Source organism: Schistocerca cancellata, chromosome 7 (genome assembly GCF_023864275.1).
Source record: "Schistocerca cancellata isolate TAMUIC-IGC-003103 chromosome 7, iqSchCanc2.1, whole genome shotgun sequence".
Lineage (NCBI taxonomy): Eukaryota > Metazoa > Arthropoda > Insecta > Orthoptera > Acrididae > Schistocerca > Schistocerca cancellata.
The window spans coordinates 393,156,253-393,181,422 of NC_064632.1; the positions used below are offsets into that span (position 1 = coordinate 393,156,253).

The window sequence follows — 25,170 nt, forward strand, 5'->3', positions numbered from 1 at the left end:
CCGTTGAGGAGTGTGACAATCTGGACCAACAGTGCCTTGGTGAACTTGTGGACAGTATGCCACGACGAATACAGACATGCATCAATGCAAGAGGACGTCATACTGGGTATTAGAGGTACCGGTGTGTACATAAATCTGGACCACCACCTCTGAAGGTCTCGCTGTATGGTGGTTCAACATGCCGTCTTGTTGTTTTCATGAGCAATAAAATGGTCGGAAGTGGTGTTTATGTTGATCTCTATTCCAATTTTCTGTACAGGTTCCGGAACTCTCGGAGCCGAGGTGAGGCAAAACTTTTTTGATGTGTGTATAAGTACAAAGATATTTTATTACTATATACTAATAAAGAAAGAGCTGAATATACGGATCGAAATAAGTAAATAGATCGCACAATATTCAACTCAGATCACACCATATCAGGGTAAAGATAAAAATATAAATCTTGCTGCTATTAATTATTATTTACATTTCTATTTATTATCCATGTAACAGAGCAGAAGAAACTGAAGAAACTGCAAAAAGGTGGGAATTTCAGGAGATGTGACCTCGATAAACTGAAAGAACAAGAGGTTGTAGAGAGTTTCAGGAAGAGGATAAAGGAACAATTGACAAGAATGGGGGAAAGAAATACAGTAGCAGAAGAATGGATAGCTTTGAGGGATGAAGTGGTGAAGGCAGCAGAGGATCAAGTAGGTAAAAAGACGAGGGCTAGTAGAAATCCTTGGGTGACAGAGGAAATATTGAATTTAATTGATAAAAGGAGAAAATATAAAAATGCAGTAAATGAAGCAGACAAAAAGGAATACAAACGTCTCAAAAATGAGATCGAAGTGCAAAATGGCTAAGCAGGCATGGCTAGAGGACAAATGTAAGGATGTAGAGGCTTACCTCACTAGGGATAAGATAGATACTGCCTACAGGAAAATTAAAGAGACCTTTGGAGAAAAGAGAACCACTTGTATGAATATCAAGGGCTCAGATGGAAACCCAGTTCTAAGCAAAGAAGGGAAAGCAGAAAGGTGGAAGAAGTATATAGAGGGACTATACAAGGGCGATGTTCTTGAGGACAATATTATGGAAATGGAAGAGGATGTAGATGAAGATGAAATGGGAGATATGATACTTCGGGAAGAATTTGTTAGAGCACTGAAAGGCCTAAGTCGAAACAAGGCCCCGGGAGTAGACAACATTGCATTAGAACTACTGATAGCCTTGGGAGAGCCAGTCCTGACTAAACTCTACCATCTGGTGAGCAAAATGTATGAGACAGGCGTAATACCCTCAGACTTCAAGAAGAATATAATAATTCCAATCCCAAAGAAAGCAGGCGTTGACAGATGTGAAAATTACCGAACTGTCAGTTTAATAAGTCACGGCTGCAAAATACTAACGCGAATTCTGTACAGACGAATGGAAAAACTGGTAGAAGCTGACCTCGGGGAAGATCAGTTTGGATTCCGTAGAAATATGGGAACACGTGAGGCAATACTGACCCTACGACTTATCTTAGAAGCTAGATTAAGAAAAGGCAAACCAACATTTCTAGCATTTGTAGACTTGGAGAAAGCTTTAGACAATGTTGACTGGAATAATCTCTTTCAAATTCTAAAGGTGGCAGGGGTAAAATACAGGGAGCGAAAGGCTATTTACAATTTGTACAGAAAGCAGATGGCAGTTATAAGAGCAGAGGGACATGAAAGGGAAGCAGTGGTTGGGAAGGGAGTGAGACAGGGTTGTAGCCTCTCCCCGATGTTATTCAATCTGTATATTGAGCAAGCAGTAAAGGAAACAAAAGAAAAATTCGGAGTAGGTATTAAAATCCATGGAGAAGAAATAAAAACTTGAAGGTTCGGCGATGACACTGTAATTCTGTCAGAGACAGCAACGTACTTGGAAGAGCAGTTGAACGGAATGGCCAGTGTCTTGAAAGGAGGATATGAGATGAACATCAACAAAAGCAAAACGAGGATAATGGAATGTAGTCGAATTAAGTCGGGCGATGCTGAGGGAATTAGATTAGGAAATGAGACACTTAAAGTAGTAAATGAGTTTTGCTATTTAGGGAACAAAGTAACTGATGATGGTCGAAGTAGAGAGAATATAAAATGTAGACTGGCAATAGCAAGGAAAGCGTTTCTGAAGAAGAGAAATTTGTTAACATCGAGTATAGATTTAAATGTCAGGAAGTCGTTTCTGAAAGTATTTGTAAGGAGTGTAGCCATGTATGGAAGTGAAACATGGGCAATAAATAGTTTGGACAAGAAGAGAATAGAAGCCTTTGAAATGTGGTGCTACAGAAGAATGCTGAAGATTAGATGGGTAGATCACGTAACTAATGAGGAAGTATTGAATAGGATTGGAGAGAATAGGAGTTTGTGGCACAACTTGACAAGAAGAAGTGATCGGTTGGTAGGACATGTTCTGAGGCATCCAGGGATCACCAATTTAGTGTTGGGGGGCAGCGTGGAGGGTGAAAATCGTAGAGGGAGACCAAGAGATGAACACACTAAACAGATTCAGAAGGATGTAGGCTGCATTACGTATTGGGAGATGAAGCTTGCACAGGATAGAGTAGCATGGAGAGCTGCATCAAACCAGTCTCAGGACTGAAGACCACAACAACAACAACAACAACAACAGACCGATTACAAATTCGTCTCTCATTGATAATTTGTCCCGCTTTTCACATTTGTGATAAACGGTTGAAGTTCAAAGATTACCTTTATTCTGTCAAGCCGATACCTTGCTTAGACGGATCTGCAATATTATCTTAGTTTACATGAGCCTGCTGCTGGCTGTGCTGGCTGAAAAAGAATTAGTGACAGATTACGCTGGCGGAGCGTTTCCAGTATGTACTATCACTTCCTCCTCATTTTTCGGGTGCCAACACGATAGCGCTGTCTTTAGTTCGCTTTACTGGCTAACAGAGTTACAGGTCACAACAGAATTAGCTCGGCGAAGCATCGAACACGCTCTCAACCTCTCCTGTTATAATGTAACAGATTTTGGAAGACGTCTGTTCCCTATAGTTGCCGCCGTATATTTATTACTGTTATTTTTATCATAACAAGGAAATCCATGACGTTCTATAAGCAAAACAAATACATCGAGTTCTATCATCCAGTGCCATTTAATAGAGACTTAACATATTTGAGTATGTGATGGGCGTTAATGTAATTTTATCAATATTTGAACTTCCGTCTTTCATAACCCTTTAAAACTACAAGGCCTGTAAAGCTTTATCCAGCGTGCGCGACGTGCTTATTTCTTCGTACCGTTATTAATGGCTTCAGTGTTCTACGCAAGCCGCTAAAGGCTGTGACCTGCCTGATGCATTGCGAGACCCTCGTGTAGTAAGACTGCGTCAGGCAGAGCCTTATATATAGTCAAGGTGGCAGTCGTGCGTCAAGGCCGCAACGACAGTGAATTATTAACGTAGGCTCCAGTGCTAAACACGCTTCGCTGCAACTAGACACCTGTATTATTTACGGTGCCAGTCACTGAAGAGCGTGCCAGAGTCATCTTTCATTGTACTACAATACCTCTTAAGGTTTTTACCCACCCCCACGCACGTATGGAATGCAAGAACAATGATTACTTAATTGCTGCTTCTTGATAAGTATGTAGGCTTTTATTGGATATTTGTTCATCCCCCCCCCCAATCTCTCTCTCTCTCTCTCTCTCTCTATGTCTCTTCCTCCTACTCTCTCTCTCCATCTCTTCCTCCCCTCCTATCCTCTTACTCCTCTCTATGACGAGCCTTGTTTATTGCTATTACGAACCCAACCTTTGTTTTAAAAGAAGTCGTTTAAAAGTAATGGGTAAATCGGTTCGGATCATTGGTACACGGGACGTGAGACACACTCTCCAGTTGCTGGATCTGTGAGGGTAGTGACTTTACTGACGGTATTTCGGATAGCTTTAATCTGAGAATGGGTAGGATTACAAAGTTTCGGGTGATTCAGATTCCGTAGTAGTATTGTATTCATAAGCCGATAAGCCATAAACGTAGCATCCATGTTTTCTGTAAAACAGACCCCCAAGGAATAAAATATCACATTATTGTGTATACAGTTTTTGTAATAATTTATATGTAATGAAAAAATTGCGTATGAGAGAAACAATCTGTAAAATCGTTTAGAGGCCTTGCTGTCTTTGTTGACAGTGACTGCAAGAAAGAAAACGAAATCGCACATTTTTCGCAGCCCAGCATTTACTTTCCCAGAGTATTTTAACAAAGCCTGAGCATTGTTGTTTGAAAAAATAAGTACGCCCCCTTTGTAATGCAAAAGAATAATTATACGTACCAATTTTGCGATTACCTTTTCAAGTTTGATCACACTAGACCATTATAATAAACCAATATAGCGGCATTGCTAAATCAAGCGATACTACAATAATTATACTAAACACGGCGATCCTATTCTTTTTTCTGCGGCATTCATTCTAATTGCAGCTATAAAATACAGGATTTATGCCTACTGGACTAACAAGTCATCCTGAAATACTGATGAAAACACTATACTTTTCGAAATTATTTCGCAACATATCCAAAAATTATTTTTTTGTTTCAATGCAAAAGATTTTGGTTGTAAAAATTAGTTTAGATTACACTTTACGTAAGTTATAACAAATGCCATATGATTCGAATATTTTTCTAAATCTAATTTACGTAATGTTTCATGGAAGTTTATTGTCCACTAAACAGAAGTGTTATCGTCTCATAATACACTTAGCTTTTGCAAACTGTTTAATTATTTACGTAAAAGTTAAGTATGTCCTATCCTTTAAAAGTGGAGTATTTTAAAATTCCAAAATAGCGTTTACAATTATTTTATTGCTTTGATTTTTGCAAGCCTGAAAATAAGTTTACATAAAATTGTTAATAATTCGAAAACCGGATGTCGTCATAATCATTAATCCGAAGAATACAGCTTGTAAAACGTACCATAAGTTCGCGTTTAAATAGAGAGAACTGCATACGCGCCAAATGGTCAGTCAATAGTCGGCAGTCAGTATGTGCATTAGTCTGTTTTAGCGAGCCTACAGCATGTCTTGTTTCATGAAGTTGCAACTAAAAAGCTCTTTTTACTGGTAGGAAGCTGAATGGCATATTTTTACTGTTACTTAGAGTTAAAATGTTTAAAGATGTAGTGTAATATAGTGAAAAAATGTCTTGACTTTGTCAGGAGGAAAAACGACGAGTACAAACAAAAAGATGAGTACATTTGTCTTTATATTTTTGTTTATCGACTCTTTTTAGTAAATAATTTCTTTCCTGAAACTCAAAAATTGGGCTACATTAGCAATTTGTGATGCTAGATACGTCCGTCATTTCAATACAAAACTGCAAGAGTAGTTTTTCACATAATTTTGGAAAAGGATCATTTCACCATGTATATACATTGTGTTTATTTTATGCACAGACGACGGTGCCCTCTTCTCATTTTGTGTGTGTAATGATATGTGTGAGATTTGAAAGTGGTCCGATGTCCAATGTTACGGAAGATCCAAATGGTACATTTTCGTACATGGGCTCCTTATCAAAACTTCAGCTAGTAAATACCCTCTACAAAGCCTATAGACCTGTAATACCAATTGTGAAACACCCCGTGTATGTAGAAATCTCTACAGAGCAAAAGTCTTGATTTTTTAGTCCATGTGTAATTAGTATCAATAGAAATGGCTGAACACAGGCGAATTTACCTTTTTATTCGTAATTTGTTGAGTTACATAATTCCAGACTCAGAGTTTTAGTTTCCAGAATGAATTATCACTGTGGAGCAAAATATGTGCCGACTGAAACTTCCTGGCAGGTTAAACCTGTGTGCTGGACAAGGATTCGAAAATGAGACTTTTGTCATTTGTGGGAAAGTACCAAATTAACTATCCTATTCTCAAAATTTTACTTTTGCCAATATATCTCTCTAACATTGCAATCGTATTAAAGATCACTTAATAACTTCCTTTCTTCCGGGAGTGCTAATCTCGCACGGTATGGAGCAGAAGGGAGAAACTGAGCGGTGCTGGTGGAAGTAATGCTGTGAAGACGGGTCGTGAGAACTCCTTGCATAGCTCAACCGTAAAAAAAAAGATCTGTAGAGCACATGACTGTGAAAGACGGAGGTTTCAGGTTCGAGTCCTCTAGCACACAATTTTCATCTGCCCGGAAGTTTCCATTCTAATGGTTTTTTCATGAAGCTGCCAATGATGAGGCAGTCTTGTGCTCCTGGTGCCTTACACGACACTAGCTTTTCTCTCTTCTCTATTAACATGGATAGCTATATTATATATATAAACTGAAAGAACCGGAGGTTGTAGAGAGTTTCAGGGAGAGCATAAGGGAACAATTGACAGGAATGGGGGAAAGAAATACAGTAGAAGAAGAATGGGTAGCTCTGAGGGATGAAGTAGTGAAGGCAGCAGAGGATCAAGTAGGTAAAAAGACGAGGGCTAATAGAAAACCTTGGGTAACAGAAGAAATATTGAATTTAATTGATGAAAGGAGAAAATATAAAAATGCAGCAAATGAAGCAGGCAAAAAGGAATACAGACGTCTCAAAAATGATATCGACAGAAAGTGCAAAATGGCTAAGAAGGGATGGCTAGAGGACAAATGTAAGGATGTAGAGGCTTGTCTCACTAGGGGTAAGATAGATACTGCCTACAGGAAAATTAAAGAGACCTTTGGAGAGAAGAGAACCACTTGTATGAATGTCAAGAGCTCAGATGGCAACCCAGTTCTAAGCAAAGAAGGGAAGGCAGAAAGGTGGAAGGAGTATATAGAGGGTTTATACAAGGGCGATGTACTTGAGGACAATATTATGGAAATGGAAGAGGATGTAGATGAAGACGAAATGGGGGATAAGATACTGCGTGAAGAGTTTGACAGAGCACTGAAAGACCTGAGTCGAAACAAGGCCCCGGGAGTAGACAACATTCCATTTGAACTACTGATGGCCTCGGGAGAGCCAGTCATGACAAAACTCTACCATCTGGTGAGCACGATGTATGAGACAGGCGAAATACCCTCAGACTTCAAGAAGAATATAATAATTCCAATCCCAAAGAAAGCAGGTGTTGACAGATGTGAAAATTACCGAACTATCAGTTTAATAAGTCACAGCTGCAAAATACTAACGCGAATTCTTTACAGACGAATGGAAAAACTGGTAGAAGCCGACCTCGGGGAAGATCAGTTTGGATTCCGTAGAAATGTTGGAACACGTGAGGCAATACTGACCTTACATCTTAGAAGAAAGATTAAGGAAATGCAAACCTACGTTTCTAGCATTTGTAGATTTAGAGAAAGCTTTTGACAATGTTGACTGGAATACTCTCTTTCAAATTCTGAAGGTGGCAGGGGTAAAATACAGGGAGCGAAAGGCTATTTACAGTTTGTACAGAAACCAGATGGCAGTTATAAGAATCGAGGGGCATGAAAGAGAAGCAGTGGTTGAGAAAGGAGTAAGACAGGGTTGTAGCCTCTCCCCGATGTTATTCAATCTGTATATTGAGCAAGCAGTAAAGAAAACAAAAGAAAAATTCGGAGTAGGTATTAAAATTCATGGAGAAGAAGTAAAAACTTTGAGGTTTGCCGATGACATTGTAATTCTGTCAGAGACAGCAAAGGACTTGGAAGAGCAGTTGAACGGAATGGACAGTGTCTTGAAAGGAGGATATAAGATGAACATCAACAAAAGCAAAACGAGGATAATGGAATGTAGTCAAATTAAGTCGGGTGATGCTGAGGGAATTAGATTAGGAAATGAGAAACTTAAAGTAGTAAAGGACTTTTGCTATTTAGGGAGTAAAATAACCGATGATGGTCGAAGTAGAGAGGATATAAAATGTAGACTGGCAATGGCAAGGAAAGCGTTTCTCAAGAAGAGGACTTTGTTAACATCGAGTATAGATTTAAGTGTCAGGAAGTCGTTTCTGAAAGTATTTGTATGGAGTGTAGCCATGTATGGAAGTGAAACATGGACGGTAACTAGTTTGGACAAGAAGAGAATAGAAGCTTTCGAAATGTGGTGCTACAGAAGAATGCTGAAGATTAGGTGGGTAGATCACATAACTAATGATGAAGTATTGAATAGAATTGGGGAGAAGTTTGTGGCACAACTTGACTAGAAGAAGGGATCGGTTGGTAGGACATGTTTTGAGGCATCAAGGGATTACAAATTTAGCACTGGAGGGCAGTGTGGAGGGTAAAAATCGTAGAGGGAGACCAAGAGATGAATACACTAAGCAGATTCAGAAGGATGTAGGTTGCAGTAGATACTGGGAGATGAAGAAGCTTGCACAGGATAGAGTAGCATGGAGAGCTGCATCAAACCAGTCTCAGGACTGAAGACCACAACAACAACAGCTATATTATGTACTGAAGCTACAATTAATAACTGGTACGACTAAGTCACCGTATAGTTCAGGCGATGGCTGGTCGGCAAGCACGCAATGTGGAGATAGACATACAGGGTTTAAATGGCTCTGAGCACTAAGAGACTTAACGTCTGAGGTCATCAGTCCCCTAGAACTTCGAACTACTTAAACCTAACTAACCTAAGGACATCACACACATCCATGCCCGAGGCAGGATTCGAATCTGCGACCGTAGCGGTCACGCGGTTCCAGACTGAATCGCCTAGAACCGTACGGCGACACGGGCCGGCGAAGCGCCTAGAACCGCACGGCCAAAACGTCCGCACGTGTGTGTATGTGTGTGTGTGTGTGTGTGTGTGTGTGTGTGTGTGTGTGTGTCTGTGTGTGTGTGTGTGTCTGTGTGTGTGTGTGTGTGTGTGTGTGTGTGTGTATTTTGTATTGGTGCACTTAGAGGACATCTATGCCTGCATGATACTCCGCAAGCCACCTAATGGCGAGTGATTGAGGGTACGTCTGCTGCCACTGATACCCCCCGTCCCCTCCCACTTTTCCTGTTCCTCTTGCGAATGGCTCGTGGGAAAAAAGGGAATAATGATTCTAGCTGAGCCTCTGTGTTGGCTCTAATTTCTCGAATTTTCTGAACGTCGTCCTTTTGTGAGATGTATGTGGAACGAAGTAATACATTGTTAAATTCTTCCCTGAAAGTGCTTCCTCGAAATTTCAGTAGTAAACCTCTCCGTGAAGCACAACGCCTATCTCGTGAAGTCTGCCACTACAGTTTGTTAATCATCTCCGTAAAGCTCTTGTGCCGACTAAATGATCCGTGACGAAACGCGCCGCTCTTCGTTGGATTTTCTCTCCTAATCTAGGTGTCCTTCCCTGTCAAGGGTCCCAGATTGATGACCTATACTCAAGACCCGGTCAAATAAGTGCCTTGTAAGTCATATTCTTCGTGGATGAGTCCATTTTCCTTATGATTCTTCTTGTAAATCTCAGTCTGACATCTAATTTTCCCGGTATTTGTTTTATGTGGCCGTCCGCAGCTCGTGGTCGTGCGGTTGCGTTCTCGCTTCCCGCGCCCGGGTTCCCGGGTTCGATTCCCGGCGGGGCCAGGGATTTTTCTCTGACTCGTGATGACTGGGTGTTGTGTGCTGTCCTTAGGTTAGTTAGGTTTAAGTAGTTCTAAGTTCTAGGGAATTGATGACCTCAGATGTTAAGTCTCATAGTGCTCAGAGCCATTTGAACCATTTTCTTTTGCTATGTATGAGGGATGTGTTACATTTATTTAGCCGGCCGGAGTGGCCGAGCGGTTAAAGGCGCTACAGTCTGGAACCGCACGACCGCTACGGTCGCAGGTTCGAATCCTGCCTCGGGCATGGATGTGTGTGATGTCCTTAGGTTAGTTAGGTTTAAGTAGTTCTAAGTTCTAGGGGACTTATGACCACAGCAGTTGAGTCCCATAGTGCTCAGAGCCATTTGAACCATTTTTTACAATTATTTTTTGTTTAGGGTCAACTGTTGGAGCCTCCACCAGTCATTAATCCTCTGTAGGTCGTTCTCCTAACCGGCAATCTCATAATTGGCGAACAGTCTTTAAGGGCTTCAGACGCTTTCTACTAGACCCTTTATATACACTCCTGGAAATGGAAAAAAGAACACATTGACACCGGTGTGTCAGACCCACCATACTTGCTCCGGACACTGCGAGAGGGCTGTACAAGCAATGATCACACGCACGGCACAGCGGACACACCAGGAACCGCGGTGTTGGCCGTCGAATGGCGCTAGCTGCGTAGCATTTGTGCACCGCCGCCGTCAGTGTCAGCCAGTTTGCCGTGGCATACGGAGCTCCATCGCAGTCTTTAACACTGGTAGCATGCCGCGACAGCGTGGACGTGAACCGTATGTGCAGTTGACGGACTTTGAGCGAGGGCGTATAGTGGGCATGCGGGAGGCCGGGTGGACGTACCGCCGAATTGCTCAACACGTGGGGCGTGAGGTCTCCACAGTACATCGATGTTGTCGCCAGTGGTCGGCGGAAGGTGCACGTGCCCGTCGACCTGGGACCGGACCGCAGCGACGCACGGATGCACGCCAAGACCGTAGGATCCTATGCAGTGCCGTAGGGGACCGCACCGCCAGTTCCCAGCAAATTAGGGACACTGTTGCTCCTGGGGTATCGGCGAGGACCATTCGCAACCGTCTCCATGAAGCTGGGCTACGGTCCCGCACACCGTTAGGCCGTCTTCCGCTCACGCCCCAACATCGTGCAGCCCGCCTCCAGTGGTGTCGCGACAGGCGTGAATGGAGGGACGAATGGAGACGTGTCGTCTTCAGCGATGAGAGTCGCTTCTGCCTTGGTGCCAATGATGGTCGTATGCGTGTTTGGCGCCGTGCAGGTGAGCGCCACAATCAGGACTGCATACGACCGAGGCACACACGGACAACACCCGGCATCATGGTGTGGGGAGCGATCTCCTACACTGGCCGTACACCACTGGTGATCGTCGAGGGGACACTGAATAGTGCACGGTACATCCAAACCGTCATCGAACCCATCGTTCTACCATTCCTAGACCGGCAAGGGAACTTGCTGTTCCAACAGGACAATGCACGTCCGCATGTATCCCGTGCCACCCAACGTGCTCTAGAAGGTGTAAGTCAACTACCCTGGCCAGCACGATCTCCGGATCTGTCCCCTATTGAGCATGTTTGGGACTGGATGAAGCGTCGTCTCACGCGGTCTAACGTCCAGCACGAACGCTGGTCCAACTGAGGCGCCAGGTGGAAATGGCATGGCAAGCCGTTCCACAGGACTACATCCAGCATCTCTTCGATCGTCTCCATGGGAGAATAGCAGCCTGCATTGCTGCGAAAGGTGGATATACACTGTACTAGTGCCGACATTGTGCATGCTCTGTTGCCTGTGTCTATGTGCATGTGGTTCTGTCAGTGTGATCATGTGATGTATCTGACTCCAGGAATGTGTCAATAAAGTTTCCCCTTCCTGGGACAATGAATTCACGATGTTCTTATTTCAATTTCCAGGAGTGTATTTTGTAAGCAGTAATGGTCCAATCACACTTCCTTGGGTACTCAGAAAATTACTTTAACATCTGATAATTTCGTTCCGTTAACAGCGGCGCGTTCAGTTCTGTCTGCAAGGAAGCCTTTTATCCAATCGTAAATCTGATCCCATACCCGGTAAGGTGATGTTTGTTTCAACAACGGCAGTACGGGACGCTGTAAAATTCCTTACATAAAAGTCACACAGTATCACCTTAGTGTCTTTGCTTACAGCGTTATGTATCTTATGGAGGAACAGAGCGAGTTGAGTTTCGTAAGATTTCTGTTTGCAGGATACATGTTGATTTTCATAGAGATTTTCGTTCTTCAAACGTGTCATAATACGTGAAAGATGATGACAATGCTTCGCAACGTTTTCAGTCTTGTTTTGTGCTTAGCGACCTACAACAAATTCTTGCTCCTTTATTATGTGTGTTCCATCTGGGGTTCTCCATTACTGTATTTATGGAGCTATTTAAGTTCGTATTTTCCTCCCGGCACGTGTTGCATGGCAAAGTTGTTCGGCAATATTTTATCTTTACCGGCAGCGCGTAAATAACGCCGGATTTAAAACAATATTTCTTTTTCGTTATTACCAGTTAACTCTGTTTCTTGTCCTAAGACAGTTACTACGTTAATCAATAGCTCTACTGTTATTAGTGCAGCTTTGCGGAAAAATTTGTTCGGGTAACACTACCAAAACGATGCCGTCGTTAGAAGGTCGTCGGCTGTCACAGCGCTTTTGTTAGCAAACGCTGGCCCGCCCATGTGCACCGACCTTGGCTCACACTTCTTCCAACACGCCGCTCACAGTACCCCACCGTCGCGCTCAAAACAAGGTTATGACATCGTTGTCTGTCTTCAGACGACTGCATTAATATGTATGTCAGCAAACTGTGACGAATAAGCTGCTCTGGATGCGCCTGCATTCCATGTCAGGAATACCACCTGTCGTATTTACAGTTCGCTCACGAAGGCTCTACCAAATTACTACCGGATATGAAGTAAGAAGTTAGTTTAGAGGACAAACTAACAATGAAAAAATTAAAATCGCAAGAAGAATTGAAAGTGTTCAAAGGGTTCAAATGGCTCTGAGCACTATGGGACTTAACATCTGAGGTCATCAGTCCCCTAGAACTTAGAACTACTTAAACCTAACTAACCTAAGGACATCACACACATCCATGCCCGAGGCAGGATTCGAACCTGCGACCGTAGCGGTCGTGCGGTTCCAGACTGAAGCGCCTTTAACCGCGTGGCCACACTGGCCGGCAATTGAAAGTGTAAAGAGTAAGAGGTGACAGTGCAGTATTGCCACATATTTGAACCAACTCGTTATGGTTTGATGTAGCGTTGTTCTCTTCAGTTACAATTACTGGATGATACTACACTATCAGCGCAGTGTGTCATTTTGTTCGCCGGCCGCTGTGGCCGAGTGGTTCTAGGCGCTGCAGTCCGGATCCGCACTGCTGCTACGGTCGCAGGTTCGAATCCTGTCCCGGGCATAGATGTGTGTGATGTCTTTAGGTTAGTTAGGTTTAAGTAGTTCTAAGTCTAGGGGACTCATGACCTCAGATGTTACGTCGCATAGTGCTTAGAGCCATTTGAACCATTTGTCATTTTGTTCCGCTTCTCTAGCAGCGTACTGCGGTACAATAACTTTGGGGCCTCAACTCTGAAACTTTAGTGCGAACTTTAACTGAAAAAAAAAGAATTAATTAGTTTATTTTTTCCAAGTTTTGTCAGCTCCTGTTTGAATAAGAAGTAAAAAATTAATTCTGCGAGCCAAAATGAAGGCAATCCCAGTGAAATTATTTCAGGCAAAGAGATGTAATCTCCATGGAGGTGTAATAATCGTAGCAGGTAGCACTCATCTCAGGACTTTCTGCAAACGTAAAGTCATCTTGACCTCATATGCAATATCGACAACAATGCGGCAGGCGCCATATTCATTTTGGCGCGTTTAGAGGTGTGTGTATTATAAATTTTCAGTGTGCCGTTTCGAAGTAATGGTGGAAATTTACGACAAACACATCATCATTATAGCTAAATATGAATAACGTATCAACGATACAAGCCTTGAAGACAGCCTTGAAGACATTCTACACGGTGAGTCGCTAACTAGTGCCCCCTAGAGTAGTTCCGATAGTATGATAGTAGCTGAAAAGTTTGTGGGACAAATGCTGCATGGGACAACGGGGGCCATAATATGACGTTGGCTTTTTGTGCCTAGGTGGGGTCGCGTCAGAGATATGAAGGTCAACTTTTTTTTTAATGGGATTCTGTAGTTTTGTAGCCTACTTATTTTCTAATAGCGGCTATCGAAACGAATCCAATGATATTAACAATAAAGTCTTTGAAGGGCAACGAAGGTCACAAAGGTGGCATGAACGTCCATTTACAGAAGGTATCAATGCAGTGCTGCAATCTTCGTATCATGGACTGAGTGGCATTCCTTATCACTTCGGCACTTATCGAAGCACATGCTCTGACAATTCTCTCTCGTATATCGTGCAAATAGTAAATATTCACCGAATACGGCGTATCCATCTAAAGTGCCATTGACATGTAAACACCATTCGACGCTTTCGCAATACAACATAATAGGAACGGCAAGTTTAGTATCGTCGAATCAAGCGAATGTGAATGATGTATTGCTTCGAAGAACAAGTCGATATGCTTCTCATTTACGAAGAATGCCAACGAAATTCAGTGAGAGCTAGAGACTTATACGCTGAAAGATATCCTCAACGTACTCACCCTACACGTCGTACATTTAAATATGTGTATGATGAATTGAGAACAACGGGATCTTTAACGCATCGAAAACATATCCGACAAAGGAAAGTCACTAACGAGGAAACGGAAACTGGTACTCTTGCCACTTTTGTTCGAGATCCTTGTGTCAGTTCGCGTCCAGTCGTAAGGGAATCGGGCATGAGCCAGAGTAGTATTGTTCGTGTTCTGCATCGCCATAAACATCATCCTTACCATATCAGCCTCCACCAAGAATTAACTGGTACGGATTGTATGCGTCGCATTGAATTCTGCCGATGGGCTCAACTTCAGATTCAGAGGGAAGACACATTTATTAATTTGATTTCATTTACTGACGAGGCTAGATTCACGAACCATGGAAATGTTAATTTGCATAACATGCATTATTGGGCAACTGAAAATCCATGTTGACACCGGCAAGTTGCACATCAAAAACCGTGGTCGGTGAATGTATAGTGTGGGATTCTGGAGGCCGTAATTCATCGAAGGAAATCTTAATGGTAGGAAGCACACCACATTCCTGCAAGGAACACTAGGTTTGTTATTGGAAAAAATACCTTTAGTAACAAGGACCAGAACGTGGTATCAATACGATGGGTGTCCGGCACATTTTTCGCTGATGGCTAGAATGAGCTGCAGAGACAATCCCCAGATCGTTGGATTGGACGCGGAGATGTGTCGTGGCCGGCTCGTTCGCCAGACTTTACGGACCTGAATTTTTTCCTTGTGGGGATTCGTAAAAGGCATTGTTTATAAAGACAACTACTCCTGAAGATATGCGAGACAGAATTGTCAGAGCATGTGCTTCCATAAAGGCCGATGTGTTAAGGAATACCACTCAATCCATGATGAGAAGATGCAGCACCGCATTGATACCTATGGTTATCAGTTCGAAATCCTTCTGTAAATGAACGTTCATGCCATCTTTGTGACCTTCATTGACCTTCAAAGACGTTACTGTTACACATAAGTGGATTCGTCTCTATGGCCACTATCAGAAAATAAGTACCAAACTATAGCATCCCATTTAAAAAAAACGAAGTTGGCATTCATATCTCTGACGCGAGACCACTTAGCAACCCCGTTGTCCGATGCAACATTTGTCTCACAAACTTTTCAGTTCCTATTATACTCTAGAATTTATTCTTGATCGCAATAGTGACTCACCCTGTATAATAACCAAGACAGGAGACTAAAATCGCAAGCCCGTAATAGATGAGGTCGTGGTTTACGGAGTCAAAGGATGTAGTTTCGCATCCTGCTACAAGTTAATATTATTTTTCATCCTAGCGTTTTAAACAAATTCTGGGACCTTCTGGTAAATGTAATACAATGATCTTCTGAAATATTCGATGTCATTTACATTTTTGACTGATTAAAGGAAGAATAATTAAATAAATATTTGACGATTTCAGAGTATTGGTTAGGCAGGAGCCTAAGAGGACAGTTTAAATTGTTGCCAGTGAAACGAGGAACAGTAACATTTGCAGAAGGTATTGTGAGAAGAGTGTTAGCCGTATAATAAGGGGAGCTGTCATGACGTCACCAACTGGAAGTCGACGTCTGCTGTGTTAATAGCCCTAAACATTAACTTCTGGATTCTGATGGAAGTGTTCTGTTAAAAAAAATGCCAGCTTGAATCTTTTACAGGTATACCAGATGCTCCGAATATAGTCTAAAGTGCAAAGGAATCACATTTCATTCATAGGTGGACTCGTTCAAGCGATATTTTCTGAATACATGAATTTCAGTTGCGCTTGTTACTTTTACTGTAGTCTTATTACTGCAGTTTGATCTCACAGCCGGCCGCGGTGGCCTCGCGGTTCTAGGTGCTCAGTCCGGAGACGCGCAACTGCTACGGTCGCAGGTTCGAATCCTGCCTCGGGCACGGATGTGTGTGATGTCGTTAGGTTAGTTAGGTTTAAGTAGTTCTAAGTTCTAGGGAACTGATGACCACAGATGTTAAGTCCCATAGTGCTCAGAGCCATTTCAACCATTTGATCTCACACTTCCTATCAAAACAACTCCAGGACTGTGTAAATTAAATATTACAAACAAATCAAAAATGGCTCTGAGCACTATGGGACTTAACATCTGAGGTCATCAGTCCCCTAGAACTTAGAACTACTTAAACCTAACTAACCTAAGGACATCACACACATCCATGCCCGAGGCAGGATTCGAACCTGCGACCGTAGCGGTCGCGCGGTTCCGGACTGAAGCACCTAGAACAAATATTACAAACAGTCCAGGTATATGTTCTTAGCATTTCCGGGAAGAGGACATAGACGGACCATCAGTTTCGTCGTTCCGTGTTAAATAAAACATTGGATTGCGAAAGCAGCCTTGGCAGCTTCTCGGGTATTCAAAACGTGTAACAAAAATGTCTTAGTACTGGATCAAATACCCCTACAAGACCAGAAAATCTTCTAAAGTTTCCTTCCTGACACTGCGTTATTCGTGAAAGCACTGTAACAACATGGTAGTCCAGAAAGTAATGCACCACATTTTTTTCTTCAACAGTCATTTATTGAATATAATGAAACGTACACACCCTATTTTCCATATAATCTCCTTCCCTTTCTATGGCTCTTCTCCAGTGAGAGAAGGACGTGTATGCCCTTCCAGTAGTATGCCTTTCTAGCTTTCTAAGTAGTCCAAATCACCTTTTCGTTATCATCAAAATGTCTTCTACGAATGTCATCCTTCCATGGCCCAAAAAAACTGTTCAGCCTTGTATAGTGATGTATTCCGAAGTCATCAAACTTGAGTGAGGTCGAGCGTTACTATGCTGAATCAATCACTTGGTTTGTTATTGCGACGTAGTCGCTGGGAGCGCTTCATGGGTTCGGTTAATCTGTTAACGTGTGTTTCAGAATTAATAGAGTTCCTCTTGGCATCAGGAATGAACACATCAACAAGCTGCATCTACTCATGTGTGGAAGCCTCGGATGACCTCTCCGAACGCTACAAATCTTTAAGCTCTGCCACACCGCCTACGCGTAAATGCCTCACCCTCTTTGCCCTGCAGATAACCGTACTTCCGTCGATTACAGATGCTCCATAAACTGTATACAAACATTTTTGGATGTTCCCAACAGTTCCTTTCTCTGCAGTGAGAAATTCTATGACGACGTTGCTTGTAACGTATACTACTTTACAGATGTAATTTTGAAACATCGCTGTAACTACGCTATCTGTAGGAGGAAACTGAATATTTGCCCACGCACTCTGCTAACTTCAAATAATGCATACTTAAAAATTTCGCATTCGTACAATTTGTGTTGGCTAAGAAAAAAAGAAGTGGTGCATTACTCTTTTGGGTGACCCTCGCATTTACTATGTAAAACAATTGTTGAATGTAAACGACGTAAATTAAGAACAAGAAGCAACTGTAAACAGTCTGATAATGTTTAGGGCCTACTAACATGGCAGCGGCTTCAAAGCAATGTACGGCGCAAGTATGTAGTGCCATCTCACCTCATTATACCTCCATGGTATCTCGGAGTTCCATTACAGCCGCACACCAGAATGTGCAGTACAAGATTTGTTCTGATAGCGGTCGCTGGGCAGTGTTAGGCGTTCTCCGCCATGTCCTCTGCCAGGTGTGTTGATGAAACAATGTTTGCAGAAGAATCGATGCATGGCATGGAAAGTAGGAAGCCACTACCCAGCAGACAGAGACCTACTGTTAGGTTTGTTCGTGTGAAATGCTCGCTTTGTTCTTAATAGTCCGCACAACGAGGTCAGGGATTTTCTCTGCCTCGTGATGTCTGGTTGTTGTGTGATGTCCTTAGGTTAGTTAGGTTTAAGTAGTTCTAAGTTCTAGGGGACTGACGACCATAGATGTTAAGTCCCATAGTGCTCAGAGCCATTTTTTTTGAAGTCCGCACAAGATGTAGGCCTGTGTCTGCATTCCTGTGCGCCTTAATTCTGAACTGTCATTAAGTTTCCAGAACGACATTTTCACTATGCAGAGGAGAGTGCGCTGATACGAAACTTCTCGGCAGATTAAGACTGTGTGCTGGACTGAGACTCGAACTCGGGACCTTCACCATTCGCCGGCAAGTTCTCTGCCAAGGTGAACTACCCAAGCGCTATTCACGACTAGTTCTCACGGCCTTATTTCCACCAGTACCTCGTCTATACCTTTCAGACTTTACAGGCGTTCTCCTGAGAAATCTGGAAGGTAGGAGATGATGTACTGGCGGAAGTAAGGCTGTAAGGGCGGGTCATGAGTCGTGCTTATGTAGTTCAGTTGGTGGAGCACCTGCCCGTTAAAGGCAAAGGTCTCGATGTCGACTCTCGGTCGAGCACGCAGTTTTTAATCTGCCAGGAAGTTCACGTCATTAAGTTCCGTGATACATCTGGGAATTTTCTGTAACTAGAGTGCACTTGTAAGATTCAGAGTTATAATAGGGAGACGGCATTTGAGAAGGGAATGAAACAGGTTAGTACCTATCTCCCTTGCTATTGTTCGGGCATGGAGCAAGCACTGAAGGAAGCCATGGAGAATTTTGGAGATGGAAGAGAGAAGAAATAAAGCCTTAATGTATGCTAACGACACTGCAGCTCTTTCACTGACAGCAAAAGACTTGGAACATTAGTTGAACTGAACGGGTAGTTTCTTGAAAATTGGCTGAAGATTGTAGATCGGTAATAGTAAAACAAATGTAATATAGTCAAGTCAGAAGATGATAGAGAAATTTGATCAGGAAATTAGACGCTGGAAATGGGAGGATATGAAACACTGACGGGAAACAGAAAGAAAATATTTTCTGAAAAAGAAAAAATATGTTAACATCAAATTTGAATTTAAGTGCCTTACGGGTTAGTACTTGGCGTGTGGTCTTTCGTGGAGGTGAATTGGTGGGGATACAGAAAAGAGGAGAATAGAAGCTTCTGCAACACGGCGCTACAGAGGAATGTTGAAGATTATTTACGGTAACTGCTGAAGAACTGTAAATCGAATTGTGAAGAAATGAGTTTTATAGCACATATTGACTAAAATGATGGCTAGATTGACGGAAATTGCATCGCAGCAAGGTTAATAAATTAACTAGTAATTTATTCCAATTAAACTCAGTTTCCTTACAACTGTATTTTTAATCTTATTTTGACGCGTATCTCATATGTACAAGAGGTGATAAAAGAGTTTTCGTTCGAATGCCGTACATCACAGATTCGGTATGCTAATCAGGCAAAATCGCCGTGAGCATTGAGGATATCATCCCACCGACATACTAGATGAAGATACACGTTTGGTAAAATACCGTGTCCTCTGCGTGATGAAGTTCGTAAGTGCCATCTGGACATACTCGTCAGACAGGACTCGAAACTTCGAGGCCTCTTTTCAGGGACCGAAGCCTGATAATAGCGTGCGGAGAGATCAAGACTGTAGGGCGGTGCTCGAGTGCGGCCCACTTGTGTTTGCGTAACTTCTGCGATACTACTCTTGCGATATGGGGACGAGCGCTGTCAAAAATCAGCCCCAACCCTTCTAGCAGTTTGCCCGGGCGTTTTGCCTTAATTGCCCCTAAATATTCTTTATTCTCAGATGGATGCATGCCGGTGTTTGTTCTTCGGCGGCCAAGGAAACAATAACATTCTTAGGAGAAGAAAAAACTTCTTAGCCAAGAACGCAATAGAACACTGTATGGTGGATAACCGGTTTCGGTAAACTATGTTACCATCATCAGGTTATTATAAACATATTGTGCCAAATTGATACAAAATCTTTCCATTAATCCTCCAAATGCACAACATATGACATTAATGACGCGTCGGCACGTCAAAAGTAAAAGTTAAAATTACTATGTACACAAATCTCCACAACATTGCATTCATATGATCACACGCCATGTCTACCAGGACGCCACAAGACTGACTGTCGACAGCCAATGTCAGTTCATCTGTTGAGTCAGCCTTGTGGCGCCCTAGTAGGTATGACCTTGCCTACATGTCGGTGTTCATGTATCCACATCGGAGTCGCGCTACGTTGTATACACGCTGCAGAAACGGATACTTTCCGATCGCCCCTTATACTACCGATTTTATAACAATATTTTCTCATCCTCAGGTGCCTATGCAGCACAAAGTGCACATGTAATCATCTACATTACATCCATCATATACTTACTTGACTTCCATTCGAATAAATCAATAACAGCTGATAATCCTACGGATATGTTTTATGTAACCGACTCTACGAAAATAGTTAATTTGCTAATTGGGGGGGGGGGGGGGGAAGAGATAAATATTGAAGAGAGAGAACAGAGCCTTAACACAGTTAGGATGCTCGCACGGACGCAGCTTGCAGTAGTTAAGTGCAGATGAAAAGGGTTGCAGAAGGTAGACTTTTGTGGAGAGCTGTATCAAAAAAGTCTTCAGAACGAAGACGGAAGGCCAGAACCAATGCTAATAATGAAAGTTGCTACTGAAAGAATTTCTTCAAATGATAATTAGCGATTACGACAAGGTCCAGTGAACGTAAATGTTTTGCAGAATATACGCATAATTTATTTGTTCAGAAAGGAAAGAAAATCTATACTCTTATGACACATAGGGGAAATGATGACTGGAGCCGGCCGCGGTAGTCTAGCGGTTCTGGCGCTGCAGTCCGGAACCGCGGGACTGCTACGGTCGCAGGTTCGAATACTGCCTCGGGCATGGGTGTGTGTGATGTCCTTAGGTTAGTTAGGTTTAAGTAGTTCTAAGTTCTAGGGGACTTATGACCTAAGATGTTGAGTCCCATAGTGCTCAGAGCCATTTGAACCATTTTTGATGACTGGAGCTCTCACAACTAAATCCTGTCACAAACAATCCTGTTGGAGGAAGATCCGCAACTGAGCATTATACCATAAGTTGAAAATACCGGTACAGTTTTAAAGCTCTTTTATTATCACACGACCGGTTTCGGGCTCTTATACGCACATCTTCAGGTGTAACTTGGTGCTGTGACCCCCGAGCGCTCTTATGTAGCACACCGCGCCTCGTATACGTCCACCGCGGCACATGGGGGTTGCACCAAGTTACACCTGAAGATGGGCGTATAAGAGCCCGAAACCGGTCGTGTGTTAATAAAGTAACTTTACAACTGTAGCGATATTTTCAACCTGTGGTACATCCTGTCAGTCAGTACAATAGCAGAACCGCCACACACTGTGTCAAATAATAACGCCGAAACTAGTAATGTGTGAAACGCCGGCCGCGGTGGTCTAGCGGTTCTGGCGCTGCAGTCCGGAACCGCGGGACTGCTACGGTCGCAGGTTCGAATCCTGCCTCGGCCATGGGTGTGTGTGATGTCCTTAGGTTAGTTAGGTTTAAGTAGTTCTAAGTTCTAGGGGACTTATGACCTAAGATGTTGAGTCCCATAGTGCTCAGAGCCATTTGAACCATTTTTGATGACTGGAGCTCTCACAACTAAATCCTGTCACAAACAATCCTGTTGGAGGAAGATCCGCAACTGAGCATTATACCATAAGTTGAAAATACCGGTACAGTTTTAAAACTCTTTTATTATCACACGACCGGTTTCGGGCTCTTATACGCACATCTTCAGGTGTAACTTGGTGCTGTGACTCCCGAGCGCTCTTATGTAGCACACCGCGCCTCGTATACGTCCACCGCGGCACATGGGGGTTGCACCAAGTTACACCTGAAGATGGGCGTATAAGAGCCCGAAACCGGTCGTGTGTTAATAAAGTAACTTTACAACTGTAGCGATATTTTCAACCTGTGGTACATCCTGTCAGTCAGTACAATAGCAGAACCGCCACACACTGTGTCAAATAATAACGCCGAAACTAGTAATGTGTGAAACGCCGGCCGCGGTGGTCTAGCGGTTCTGGCGCTGCAGTCCGGAACCGCGGGACTGCTACGGTCGCAGGTTCGAATCCTGCCTCGGCCATGGGTGTGTGTGATGTCCTTAGGTTAGTTAGGTTTAAGTAGTTCTAAGTTCTAGGGGACTTATGACCTAAGATGTTGAGTCCCATAGTGCTCAGAGCCATTTGAACCATTTTTGATGACTGGAGCTCTCACAACTAAATCCTGTCACAAACAATCCTGTTGGAGGAAGATCCGCAACTGAGCATTATACCATAAGTTGAAAATACCGGTACAGTTTTAAAACTCTTTTATTATCACACGACCGGTTTCGGGCTCTTATACGCACATCTTCAGGTGTAACTTGGTGCTGTGACTCCCGAGCGCTCTTATGTAGCACACCGCGCCTCGTATACGTCCACCGCGGCACATGGGGGTTGCACCAAGTTACACCTGAAGATGGGCGTATAAGAGCCCGAAACCGGTCGTGTGTTAATAAAGTAACTTTACAACTGTAGCGATATTTTCAACCTGTGGTACATCCTGTCAGTCAGTACAATAGCAGAACCGCCACACACTGTGTCAAATAATAACGCCGAAACTAGTAATGTGTGAAACGCCGGCCGCGGTGGTCTAGCGGTTCTGGCGCTGCAGTCCGGAACCGCGGGACTGCTACGGTCGCAGGTTCGAATCCTGCCTCGGGCATGGGTGTGTGTGATGTCCTTAGGTTAGTTAGGTTTAAGCAGTTCTAAGTTCTAGGGGACTTATGACCTAAGATGTTGAGTCCCATAGTGCTCAGAGCCAATGTGTGAAACACGAAAAATAAAGTAACTGCGGTCTAGACTGAAGTTATTAATAAAAAGTGCCAAAGTTATCGCTGCCTCACACAGAATTTAGGTCTTCTTTCGATGTACAAAGCCATGTGAAATTATATGAACACATGGAATCAGTAGTGACGAAGACGAATAGAATAATGAATTGTTGGTGGTGGATTCTGGAAAGTGCGGTGCATCTGTAATGGTATTTGTGGTGTCACCGCCAGACACCACACTTGCTAGGTGGTAGCCTTTAAATCGGCCGCGGTCCGTTAGTATACGTCGCACCCGCGTGTCGCCACTATCAGTGATTGCAGACCGAGCGCCGCCACACGGCAGGTCTAGAGAGTCTTCCTAGCACTCGCCCCAGTTGTACAGCCGACTTTGCTAGCGATGGTTCACTGACAAAATACGCTCTCATTTGCCGAGACGATAGTTAGCATAGCCTTCAGCTACGTCATTTGCTACGACCTAGCAAGGCGCCATTACCAGTTACTATTGATGCTGTAAAACATGTACCGTCAAGAGCGATGTTCACCAATTATGGATTAAAGTTAAGTATTCCAGCAGCTACGTAAGTTTTTTGCTAGTCTCAATTCCTTGACCTGTTCCAGACCTCACGCCAGCCTGCGTGCCTTTCGGCTTCCTCATAGTGGGTTGGCTGTCTTGCCAATCCACAACACTATTAGCATCAACATGTTAGTGAGGCCACTTGTACGTACTGTTCCAAAATTCTTTGCTCTTAGCTAGTAGACGCCGAAATCATGCAAGGGACACTCTGCTAGGATCGTAACAGACCAGTGTAGTCCATACGAAAGAATAACAGAGCTTTGGAAGAGAGGCGACACTATTCTGGCAGAAACCGGTTGGTTGGTTGGTTGGTATGTTGGGGAGGGGGGGGGGTGAGGGGACTAAACAGTGAGGTCATCGGTCCCAAAAACCATTTGGGATAATTCAGAGAAACGGTTTCCGAGGAAGAGTGCAGGCCTATTCTGCCGCAACAATCTTGTGTCTCGCGCAGTGATAATGAGAAAGGAAGTTAGGATGTGTACCGAGATATGTAACCAGTCTTTTTACCTTTGCTCCATATGTGAATAGAGTAGGACAGAAAGTCGATCAAAGTGTCACTACGTTGTGCTATGCTCTGTGCAGACGACTGAGGAATATACAGGATTTGAACTACGTTAAGTCTTATGTGCAGCTGTGTTAGTCGCAGTCGCAGCTGTGTTAGTACATTTTGTAGCAAGGCCTCTATAAGCAGCTATATTCTGAACCAACATTATTAAGAAACTAAAAGTTTCGTGGTTTGTAGCCACATCATCAGGTGCGTATAAACATCAATACACGGTAAACAACATAGAAAATATAGAAGGCCCAACATTCATATACAGATATTTTCCTTTGACACAAGTTTTTATTCATGAATATCCAGCCTACGAACACTGTGGTTTTAACTAAGAAGATTGGGCCATGTTTTAATGTTTATATGTGCATGACAATGTGGCTACAAGCCAAGAAACCGCTAGTACCTCAACAAAATTTGTTCAAAATACAGATGATTGTGGAGTACTTAATTTTTTTAAAAAAAAGAAACTTTAATTTGCATCAAATATTAAATTTCTCTTTTTGCAAAGACGCATTTCTTGCTATCGCCACATCTGGGTTTTGAACGCCTTTCTCATATACGTTCAATATCCCCTGTTGATCCTCTCTCGTGTACGCTCAATATCCCCCGTTAGTCCTGTTTGGTACTGGTCACACGCATTTGGACGACATCCTAGGACGGATTGCAGGATTTATTTTTCCAGCAGATTCCTAGACGAAGGCGAGTGCAGAAACAATGAAGCGGGACGGAGACTGACCTCTGGCACCGACGGCGTACGTGATGTCCGTGAAGTCGATGTCGAGCCGGGGCCTTCCCGTGAGAGTTGCCAGCGTCGGCATGGCCAGCGCGCGCTCCACCTGCTGCGGCTGCGGCTGCGGATGCTCCATGTCGGCCGGCGTGCGTGCTGTGCGGCTGGAGGCACAGAGGCGACTGGAGAGCAGCTGGCTGTCGCTTCTGACCGCTGTCTCACTGTCTGCTGACTCCGCGCGTTTCGGCGGGCAGCGAGTCCCATGCGCCACGCTCACACGACACTCCTGCCGCCCCCTGACCGTGACTCGCACGTGGTCTGCCGGTGCGCTAGCCAAGCAACGATCAAGAAGAAGCCAGTTTGGCCACTCAGTTATGTCCTGACACTTTTTCCGTTGCGACCAGGCTTATCACTGGTTTGATGTGGCGCCCCTCGACTTCCTGTGTGGCACC

The 25,170-nt window shown here is 43.5% G+C and overlaps 1 protein-coding gene across 2 annotated transcripts in view; it reads right to left on the reverse strand.

Moving 5' to 3' along the window:
• LOC126092270 (ATP-binding cassette sub-family G member 1-like) overlaps window positions 1-24,906 on the reverse strand; it is a 411,369-nt gene extending 386,463 nt beyond the window's left edge. The window contains exon 1 of one of the 2 annotated variants that reach the window (XM_049907785.1): window positions 24,728-24,900. In XM_049907785.1, coding sequence (XP_049763742.1) covers window positions 24,728-24,857 — 130 coding nt within the window. In that variant the 5' untranslated portion in view covers window positions 24,858-24,900. Of the gene's footprint in view, window positions 1-24,727 lie in introns of both variants that reach the window. The other variant, XM_049907786.1, reaches the window with a different exon arrangement.
• Window positions 24,907-25,170: the final 264 nt, after the last annotated feature.